The sequence below is a fragment of the Cotesia glomerata genome, linkage group LG7, assembly GCF_020080835.1.
Source record: "Cotesia glomerata isolate CgM1 linkage group LG7, MPM_Cglom_v2.3, whole genome shotgun sequence".
NCBI lineage: Eukaryota > Metazoa > Arthropoda > Insecta > Hymenoptera > Braconidae > Cotesia > Cotesia glomerata.
The window spans coordinates 7,125,184-7,137,025 of NC_058164.1; the positions used below are offsets into that span (position 1 = coordinate 7,125,184).

General features: G+C 31.5%; 1 protein-coding gene and 1 pseudogene across 1 annotated transcript; both read left to right on the forward strand.

Moving 5' to 3' along the window:
- Positions 1–5,121: 5,121 nt before the first annotated feature.
- Positions 5,122–7,010, forward strand: LOC123269014 (annotated as a pseudogene).
- On the forward strand, positions 6,925–8,487 carry LOC123269016 (solute carrier family 41 member 1-like; the record flags this gene model as incomplete). The annotated part of the gene is given in 5 exon segments (XM_044734505.1): positions 6,925–7,550; positions 7,629–7,834; positions 7,919–8,019; positions 8,099–8,234; positions 8,237–8,487. Coding segments are annotated over 5 exon segments (1,116 nt in total), but the record flags the coding sequence as incomplete, so codon positions are not given.
- Between the last annotated feature and the right edge of the window lie 3,355 nt (positions 8,488–11,842).

Sequence of the window (11,842 nt, forward strand, 5' to 3'; positions counted from 1 at the left end):
CCCCTTTCTCTTCTATCCTCTGATCCCCCATGGTACCGCCGTAAGGCATTTCTTCGCAGGGGGAGGAATTAGCTGCCGCTCTTCCTTCTGGTGGCTAAGATTTTATTTCTTCCTTCTAGATTCTGTCTTTCGCTCTTTTCTTCTCAATGGATCGCAACTCTGTAAGCACTTTTGTAGCAAAAGTGCTTGTGGCGTTCCAGGCAGCTTCTGACGACAACATTACTATTGACTCTGGTTGGGTTCTCTTTTTCAGAATCTTCTCTAATTCATCACGCTGTTGGTTGAAACGTGGACACACAAAGAAAACATGCTCCGCATCTTCATTGACCCCTGGACAGGACGGGCACTCTGGGGTATCATCGTGCTTAAAGTGGTGAAGATACTTCCGGTAACATCCGTGTCCTGATAACATCTGCGTTAAATAATAGTTGATCTCACCGTGACTCCGGTTGAACTACACATCAATCCGAGGTATGAGGCGGTACGTCCACCGACTTTTCTCTGCAGCATTCCACTCCTGTTGCCATCTTGCGATGCTGTATTGCCGTTCTTCCCTTCTAAGTTCTTCAGGGCTCAGTGTGGTTGACCTTTTTCGTTGATATAGGTTCCGTCTGTCCTCAGCTAGGACTCTGAGAGGCAGAGTACCGGAAATAACACGCACTGCTTCCTCTGATATTGTGCGGAAGGCGCTAGCTACTCGTAGGGCACTCAGTCGATATACTGGTCCAGCCTTTCTCCATGATTCTTGCGTCTTTAGTGCGTCGGCCCAAATGGATATTCCGTAAGTGAGCACCGATGTGACTACTGATGACAATAATAGCCTCCTGCTCTGCTTTGGGCCTCCGACGTTCGGCATCAGTCGTGCGAGACTAGCCCTCACTACTGACGCTTTGGCACTGACATGTTCCCCTTGCTGCTTGAAGTTGAGTCGGGCATCAAGCATCACTCCCAAATATCGGATATAAGGTTGTGATGTGATTTCTTGTTCGCCGACTTTCAGCTTAATGGTCTCTACTACTTTTCTGCTGGTAATAAGCACTGCCTCATTCTTGTGTTGCGCCAGTTGCAGGTTCACTGCGTCCATCCACCGGTTAACGCGCTCAAAAGTAAGATCGAACATATGGTTTATCTCGTCAAGGTGTTTGGCAACGATCACTACGGCTACGTCATCTGCATGTGCTACGAGTTTGACGTTTCTTGGCAGAGTTAGTCTTAATAGACCGTCATACATAATATTCCACAGGAGTGGGCCTAGAACTGAACCTTGTGGTACACCTCCAGTAATATCATACTCCCTCGGACCGTTCTTCGTGTCATACTTCAGGACCCTGTTTTCAAAGTAGCTTACTACGATCTTAAGAAGGTATTCTGGTACATTCTTCTCTTGGAGGGCCTGCATGATGCATTCCCAATTGGCGGAGTTGAAGGGGTTTCTGATGTCTAGAGTCGCCACCAGGCAATACTTCTTCGTTCCACCCTTCCATCTGGTTCCTTCGATTGCTTCCTTGGCCGTATCAACAACCAGTTTGATTGCGTCCAGGGTTGATCGTCCTTTCCGAAATCCATACTGATTGTCTGCCAGGAGTGGGTCGACTACTGCTTCAATTCTCTGGTGAATTATGCGTTCAAATATCTTACCCGCTGTATCTAGCATGCAAAGTGGGCGGTAAGATGACAGTTCATCCGGTGGCTTTTTCCCTTTAGGAAGCAGCACTAACCGTTGCTGTTTCCACTTTCGAGGAAAAATCCCTTCTTTGAGGCAGGTGATGTAAACATCCAGGAATAATGCCGATGCTGCCTTTATAGCTGTTTTTAAGGCAATATTAGGGATTCCGTCTAATCCTGGTGCTTTATTATTCCCTACGCGGTTGCAAGCCTCCGTCAGTTCTTCTTCCGTGACAAGTGGAATGTCCTCCAGTTCGCCTTGAGCTAACTGGTAATGAAGCTCGCGTTGCTGCGGAAACAGCGCGGTAACGATTCTCTGCAGAAGTTGTGGGCATGTGGGTGCCGGCATTTGTTTGACTTTTAGGTGAGTCATGACCACCTTGTACGGTCTACCCCACAGGTCTTTGTCCACCTTGTTGATGAGCTCTTTCCAGCATTGCCTCTTACTATCCTTGATGGCTTTGTTCAATGATCGACGGGCTTTTTTGTACTCTGCGACCAGCTCCGCAGAATTAGGTCGTCGATAGCCACGCTGGGATATTCTTATTTTCTTTAGACACTCTTTCCGAAGAACGCTGATGTGGTCGTTCCACCAGTGTACTGCCGGGCGTTGGCTTATGCTGCGTTTCCGGACCATACTTGCGTCACAGGCCTGGACAACTCTTTTCATCAGGTCCTTGGTCATTTCTTCTGCGAATCCAGTAGTAATCGGTTCACTATTCAGGGCTATTACCAATGTACTTGTGTCAAAAGACTTCACTTTCCATCCAATGGTATTGAGTGACTTGATTGGTCTTTTTGTATTCCGGCCATGTGATATTTCCCAGAGAATTGCCTTGTATATTGGAGACTAAAATACGCTGAATCTTATTTTTTTAAGTTCACGGTGAGAAATTTCCATTATTTTTTATTCTGCATGGATTTTAGATATTACAATGGTGCATATTACTAGTGAACCTTATTGACTCAGAATAAAATTTTACAATGGCCCATAGTAATTTCCGAAACAAATGAAATCAGACATAGTAAATGGTAGAAATTGAAATGTACCATAGTAAAATGAAATATGCAATAATTTAAATTTCCGAATGTACTATAGCAAAAAAATAAGAAAACGTTTGTAAAAATAAAAAATTTTAGAGTAAAAAATGTTTTTAGCAATCAAAAAAAATATCAAACCAAACAAGATTTTTTTTGTTTGCAATAATTTTTAAAAATATTTTTTTAAAATATAGTTTTTTTTATTTTTTTTTTTCATTTTTAACAATGAATGTAGGATTTATTTTGGCAGTTAATTTTATTATGAATAATGATAAACACAATATATAACTTTTAAATTATTTTTTATTATTATTAGAAGTGTCGGTTGCAGGTTAACCATCAAATGTTTGTTTTCATTTTAATTTTTCACGATAAATTATTAAATATTTTATTATTTATGAATCTTACAAATTTTCATTAACTATTCATGTGTTGATGGATTTATAAGCTAATATTTATTTAAAACTTAATGTTTATTGCAATTTTCATAACACCGTTAACCACTACTGATAGCGTCTGTAGACTTATGTTGACAAAACAAAGCAGCACGAAAAAATGAAAGAGCGCGCGTCGCGACTGACGCGCATACGTTTACTATGGGACATTTGAAAATTTCATAGTCACAATTCTAAATTTAAACCGAGTACACGTAACTAAATGTGAAACTTTTTTATAAATTTTTATTGTCGACTGAGCAACAGAAATTTTACTATGGAACTATGATGAAAAGTTTTAAGCACACTAACAGTTTTTGTTCTGTCAGTTTACGAAAATTTTTTATATATGTTTATGTAACAGTTGCATGGTCAAATTTACTATGGTCCCTAGTAAATATTGATTGGTACAATATGATATTCTTAAATTTTTATGGTAATATTTTGAATTGAGTCATTAAGGTTCAGTCTTATTATGTATGCATAGTAAATTTCTACAGAAATTTCTCACCGTGTTGTTTTCTAAGTAAATAACAAAAATTTTTTTTTATTTTTTGGGGGCAAAATGGGGTACCCCCTGAAAAAGTGAAAAAAAAATAGTATATACTACTATAGTATATTACACATCTAGGGCAGTAAAATAAGAAATGTCTCAGATCACATGTAATTGTTGTCCGAGGCGAAGCCGAAGTCAATAAACATGTGATCTGAGGCTTTCTTATTTACTGCCCGTGGTGTGTATACTATTTTTCTCCTCGACGGAGGCGGAAAGCGGCATTTTCGTTTAGCGCAGCGGGAGGAAAATTGACGCTTTCCGCCCGGAAGTGAGAAAACTATATTTTAGAAAGCTGAAAGAGCTTTTTGGAAAAAAAAATTTTTTTACGAAATTTCGGGAGTACCCCATTTTGCCTATGCCACCTCGTTTTGCCCCCCCCCCCTTCCCCTATATATACAAATTTAATATTTACAATTAACAATTCAACTGAAGGCGGACGTATAAAAACAGCAAGGCTGGACCACGTATGTGTGTGAATGAGTGTTTTTTGTCTATTCTCTTTTTATTAATAAAGATTTAAATCAACAAGATAATGTTTTTGAGTGCGAGTGTGTGAATGATTAACATTTATTGTGAAATTTGATTCGACTGGGTTCTTCGAATATTTTATATGGTTTAACCATAGGTACTTTTTTCTTCAAAAAATTCAAGGCAATACATGTAAAAACACGGCTGGGTCGACAGTATATTTAATATACTTATAACATATTTTATATCGATTATTTATGAGTACTTTTAATCTAGACTAACGTTACTACTTTGCTCAATTAATGAAATATTCAATATTGATTAATTATAAAAGTGTTGTTTATTTTTAAACTTTTTTGAATAAAAGAAATACATTAAAATGTTGTTATTATTTAAATAATATTTATTTTTGTTGATCATTTGAATAATAATTGTTCGAATAATAATTCTATTTCAAAAGTAAAATCTATGAATAAATAAATGTATTTAAATCCTAAATTGTTAGTAAAAATTAACAATTAAAATTATTATTAATATTATTTAAATTTTAAATAAAAGAAAAAAAAGTTTATATACACGTATATTTCATTTAAATATTGGCGCTTACTTGAAGTACTACTAGCGCCACATTACGCTCATAAGAAACACAGCGCCGTAACTTGGGCAACTTGGCTATTTCGGAAAAAAATTAAAAAACATCTGGCTACCCTGTCTCACTTGTCTGTTCTTAGTATCTGTTCCCATCTGTTTTTAGTAATTATGAAGACAAACGGTTTTATGCGTTTAGTGTTAAATTTTATAAAACTTGCATATTTATTCGTATAATTTATTATTATATATTTATAAAGTGTGTGTGAAAGTTTTTTAATTTTAATATTTTACCCAAATAATTATAATTTATGTAAATATATATTTTTGAGGTTATACGTATTGTTTACTAAAATTGACTTGTAAACTAAAGATAATTTCAAAATAAAAATAATCGATTTTTCTTCAAAAAAAATAGTGGACTATTGGCAATCTCAAGGTCGGAAATTCTGCGACTTCTGCAAGTGTTGGATCGCTGACAATAGAGCAAGCATTGACTTCCATGAAAATGGTAAAAAACACAAGGAAAATGTCAGCAAGAGAGTTAAACAGATATACAAGAACAGCACCAAGCAAGCCAAGATTAGGAAGAAATTTGAAAGTGATCTTGAAAATATGGAAAAGGCCGCTATGGCAGCTTACGTCAAAGATGTCGAAGGAAACACGGTTGACATAACAGCACAGGAAATAATGAAGAATAAGTGCAACAGAATTGACGAGCCTATCGCAGCGAGTCCTAATCAAGTCCCCGAGATCTTATCAGTAAAAAATCCAAGGCACGAATCCAATAAAAATCTTCCAGCAGACGTTGATTTTTGTGATCCTACCACATTTCACCGGGCTCGTGTCCCTCTGCAGCCAAAAAAACATGTCAAGTGGAAGTAGTAGCGGTGAGAATAAACCCCAGGAAAAAGCTGAGGCGTTAAAAGAGCAGCGCGCTAATGCTGAACGAGAAAAATACAAGGCGTTAAGGTTGCAGAAGGCCACGGAAAGTACTGAGATTGGCGAGGTTAAAGAGGAGAAAGAAGAGATACCTTACCGAAGAGATTACAGTGTTCCGGATAAAGTCGATCCCTACGGGCCGTGGACGACTGTTGAAATAAAATCTCTCAAAGTTGTTGACTTGCAATTACCTGCGAAAAAAGTTATACAAGTAGTAACGCCAGTAGTTAAGAAAACCCGGGCACTTCAAAGAACGTTTAAGGAAAAAAAAGTTACGAGGATCTCTACTGAGGACAATGATGAAGAAAAAGCTCCTACGACGTTTAAGAAAAGAAAATTCAGAAATAATAATATCCGGAAACAATTAGACGATGATTAATTATTGTTAATGTATATAAAGTACACTGAGACTGGCGAGGTTAACGAGAAGAAATACCTTACCGAAGAGATTACAGTGTGAGAGAAAAATAATTTGTTAACAATTTCAAAATCTTCAGGGTAATTTATTTTCTTTTAGTAACTTGGAGTTTACTTAATTTTTAAATATTTATTGTTTTGACTTGCAACACTTTATAAATTTCTTAATATTAAGAAGGGTTTACATTTTTTCTCTCTCTCGCCCTCTATTGGACAAACGAAAGTATCTCTGTCATACTTGTACAACAAATGGAATCTTAAAACGCATTTTATGCATGAATAAATGAAAATTATCCAAAAAAGCGCTTCGCTCTTCGATAGATAATTAAATTATCTATCGAAGAGTGAAGCGTTTTTTTTCGAAATTTTATCACATACATGAGAAAAACACGTTTGAAAATCAACTATAAACCGCTCTTAATTATTGGAGTTTCAAAATAAATATACTTTTATGAGTAATAATAAATAAATTTCTATTATTAATTTCAAATCCAATTAAGAGAATTACGGATATCCGGTAATAATCTTAAAATAAATAATTTAAAAAAAATTTATTTGCATAACTTTGAATAATTGAAAAAAATATCAACATTTATTATTAAATTAAAAAAAAAAAAAAAAAATTACAACTCAAAAATTATTCTTAGATACTCAAGTACATTAACAATGAAACTTACGAAATATTTAATTTACTCTTTTGATTACATATATGATAATATTATCATTATCAAACACTAAAATGCCAGTGTTTGTTTTGATGAACTCCAAAGCACTTATCTCAAGTACCAATTTAAGAATTAAAATGAATATTAATTTCAGCACTGGCCAGTATATCAAGTAGTATCAGAGGTGTATATTCTGGTACCGGCATTATTGGGGTTGAAAGGAAACCTCGAAATGACTCTGGCTTCTCGGCTGTCTACCCACGCGAATCTAGGTCACATGGACACACAGAAGCAGCAGTGGACGTTAATAATTGGTAATCTAGCGTTGATCCAATGCCAGTCGATGGTGGTTGGCTTATTGGCGTCCTTGGCAGCAGTGATCTTCGGATGGATACCAGAGGCTCACTTTAATATTCACCATGGACTATTATTGTGTGCCAGTGCACTTGTCACAGCCTCTGTTGCCAGTTTCCTGCTTGGTCTTGTAATGGTCGCGGTTATATTGCTCTCTAAACGGATGAACATTAACCCTGACAATGTTGCCACGCCAATTGCTGCATCGCTCGGTGATTTGACAACACTCGCGTTACTGTCATGGGTAGCCTCCCTTTTGTATCGATCTATCGACAATCAACCATGGATTGCAACCATTATGATTGTCTGCTGTTTATTAGCGACGCCCGTTTGGGGATATATTGCTGCCAAGAATCCTTTTACCAAAGAAGTTCTTAACTATGGTTGGAGTCCTGTTATTTCAGCTATGTTAATCAGCAGGTAATCATCTACTATTTATATTTCAGTTTTTTTATTAATTATTTTATCAAAATTAATTTTTTTTAATTGTAATTTTAGCATCGGTGGATTGATGTTAAACTTTACAATATCTAATTATAAAGGCATAGCTGTTTTTCAATTGGTAATTAATGGGGTTGGAGAAAATTTAATTGCTGTGCAAGAATCAAGAATATCGACATCTCTTCATCTAGAACAACACAACGGAAAAGTGGAAAAACCTTTGAAAATTTGTATTAGCCCTATTGATGAATTTTCTTCTCCTGGTAATTTAAATTTTTATTTTTTATTCTATCGTTAATTTATAATTCATATTATTAAGAGAATAAGCAAAATTTGGTAATACCTAGTCACTTATATATTTAGTTATACTATAAGTTATCTCCGAGCAGGACAAACTTCCTTTACGGCGACATTTATTGTCGTGTATCTATTAGCGACACTTTTACAAGTAAGTTACATTGATCAAGTCAATAAAGTTGATAAATTATTAATTATAAATAAATTAATATGAAAATATTTTTTTCAAGGTAATTTTACTTTTATACCTCGCTCAATTGATGGTTGTTTGGATGTGGTCACGCGGCATGGATCCTGATAGCTCAGCGATCCCGTATCTTACGGCTGCTGGTGATTTATTGGGAACACCATTATTAGGTATCGCTTTCAAATTCTTTACAAAATTGGTGATAAAGATTCAAATATCGGAGATTAATCGACAAGTAACTTCACTTATTTTTTCGCCTTAATACTTCAATTAAAATATTTTATAATTTCATTATATAACATGGAAAAGACATGCGTCGAGTTTTTATTGTATAATTCAGGCTCATAACTATTTGTACCTGAAATTATTAATAGTCATAATTTTCGGGACCTAAGAATATTTCAAAAATTAAACAGTGGCCTGGAATTTAAAATTACCTTTTATAAAATTTTTCAACAGTATTTTATAGTAATTATAAGTATAATTAAATTGACTTAATTTTTAAATATCAGGATTAAAAATCCGTAAATTTTGAAATAACAAACATTTCAGTTTATTCAGTAATTGATTTTTAAATGAGGTGCTAATTCGTAGTGTTAAATTTTATATGGGTTAATTAATCAAAAGTACAAATTTAAAACTTGAAGGATTTATATTTAGAAAATGCTTAATATAATTAAGAGATGAAAAAAAATAAATGAACAAGCTTATGAAATGTGTTCAGAAAAAAATGAATATTGATCGATTTGCTGCAATTTATAGTCTATTTGAAAAATTACCAAAATTGAAATGGATCAATAAGTTCAAAATATTATAAACATTTGTACTTTTGAAATCTATGCCCACTTATAAAACAATAATTGTAATAATTATTGATACTTAAAATTTGATATTCAAATCGAGTGATTTTATAAAATTTTTTAAGCCATATACACTCTTTTTAATATGAACAATGAATAAAATAGTTTTTGCACGCAAATAAATCAATATCGAGCTTATAAAATAGTCCTTGTACTAAAAACGTCGGATATTATACTGTGATTCTTACTTTATATATTTAACAATTTAGGCCAGTATTTTAAGAACTATTAAAAATATACAGTACTGTATATTAATTTCAATAACAGTATATTTTAATTATCTAAATTTGTTTTGTTATATAAATTGTAATTTCGATATATGTTAATTAAGAATTAAAATATTATTAAAAAATAAAAAGATTTTTTTAACAGATAGTTAGTACTGTAATGAATAAATAAATAATGATGCCATTATATTAAGACAAAAGATGTACATAATTGTATTGTTACATAAAAAGTATGATCGAAGATAAATTTGTTCCATTCATTATTATACTGCCTGTAATTATTAATTTTTGTAATTTAGTTTGTATTTTTATAAATAATTTTAGACTATAAGCTAACACATGTTTATGCGTGTATATAAACAAGCGATAAATATACGTTGATCGCGTTATCTTCCCAGTCGCAGCTATTATTGTTATACACAATGAAACTCTTTAACTGTTTAATAGACGTATGTCAAGTAAGTCGTAAGGGTTCTTTTAACACCTCCAGTTTAACGTGTCACGCGTCTATACTATTCAACTGAATATGCACCACACGTATAATATACACTTGACAATAATGATGTGTACCACTGAGATGTTCATCATCGAATTATTTTAAAAATACCCTACTTATTTTTAAGAGGACACAAAAATACATCAATCAAAATTTATTCTACTGAATTAATCAAACGACAACTATTATTATTTTTATTATATGGAAAATAATTATTTTATTTAAATATATTGTCAAAATCTTATTTATATTAATTATTTAGTTGACTTCAAGGCTATTTTTTTACCATAAAACCTTTTTTTTTCAATTGTTTATTAAGAGAAGAAAGAACATTTTTAAATATAATTTTTTATTGTTGATTTGGTATAATTTAAATGCTCTTTATATTCATTAAAATTTTTTTAAATAATTATTGTAAAGAAAATTTTAAGTACTGTTATTCAGTATACTGGATTATTAACATAAAGAAATTTATAATTTATCTTCTTTGTAGATATATCTTTTATAGATAATGGTATAAATAGTTAACTATTTGTATTGTCAAATTCTACGTAGAAAAAATCCGTCTCATAAATTAACGATAAAAAATTTTTAATTAAATTTGTGATTTAATTTAATAAATTGATAAATAAGTTCTTTCAATCAGTTGGAATATTTCGAAAACAAATATGATATGAAAAATTAATAAATATTTGACTTTTTTTTTCTACAAAAAGAAATTTCCAACAATGAAATTAGCCTCGAACATCATTTTACAAATAAAACGATAAGATAGCTTTATAAAAATCAGCATTGTAAATTTTTCCCATCACATCACTTAGAGTTCAAAGTAATCGCGATAAAAAGCATTATTGATATTGTATATTATTTTTATCACCTAGTCAGTCTTCTACCGTGCAAGTTAATTAGCTAATTGAGTTTAATGTGTAATTAAATTCCATTATAAAATTACAATTTTCTAAAGAATATTGAAATAATTCTAATTAAAAAGAATTATTTACGTATAATAATTAGCTTTTTGTAAAAATTACGTTTAAGACTTTTTTATCATCGCTTAATGTAAGAGATCATTTTATTTTCTTACGATTAAGTATAAATTGTAATGTAAAAAATTAAATAATTCATTAATTTTCCATTTTATTTATCGCTTCTAATTAACGATTGCATTTAATTAACTTAGTCTTTCTTGATTTTAAAATTAGTTTTACAAAAAAAATTTAATTTTTTTATAAGTAATAATTGAATCTTTGACTTTCAATAGTCGACGTTATCATGATGGGCTATTGATTGTTGGATTTTCAATTAATTATTACGTCAAAAGAGTAAGCATTTGACATTTTATGTAATTAATTATCTGTTAATGAAATAGTGAATATAAAATCAATAGCTTTCATTCTGTCAGTGATAATAAATAAATAACAAAAATAAATGTAAAATAATAATTATACTTCAAAATTTTTTTTTAATTATTGCAAGTGACTGTGAAATAAATTTTATATCAATGTAAAAAATCTTTAACTTATGTAATGAAAAGTAAGCCGATGTCTAAAAATTTTTAGAATTTTTTATTGATAAAATTATTATAAAAATTAAGAAAAATTTTCATTCGTAAAAAACTTGAGAAACTATAAATACAATTTTTTAGTTCTAATTTAATAAATGAAAAAAAATAAAAAAATTAAAAACTTAGGCTAATTTCAGTATTATAAAAATTTTCATAATTTCTACTTGATGAAGTTTTTTTAAAAAACTATTCATTTTAAAAATAAATTAACAGTATAGGATTAATTTAAAAAAATTAATTATTTGTTTTTAATAAATTAGTTTACAGTAAAAAAATTTTTTACTATGTAATGATTCTTAAAATAAAAATTTCATAAAAGTAACTAATAATTATTAAAAAAATTTCTGATGATAATTTATTAAAAAAAAAATAAAATAAATAATTCAACATTCTAAAATTTATAACTAATAAATAATAAAATAGATATTTTAGCTGACTAAATAATTCATTGCATATCCGTATAAGCTTTACGAGCAACTCTTGAAAGCTCATGCAAACAGATATATGTATTATCGTTATCAGCATATGAAGTGAAGCTTTAGTTGTTCTCTAACACGAGCATATCATGTTACCACCTACACCCCCGTCGCAGTTGTTATTTCACTCTCTCATATCGTTGTGATCATACACGTACATTAAT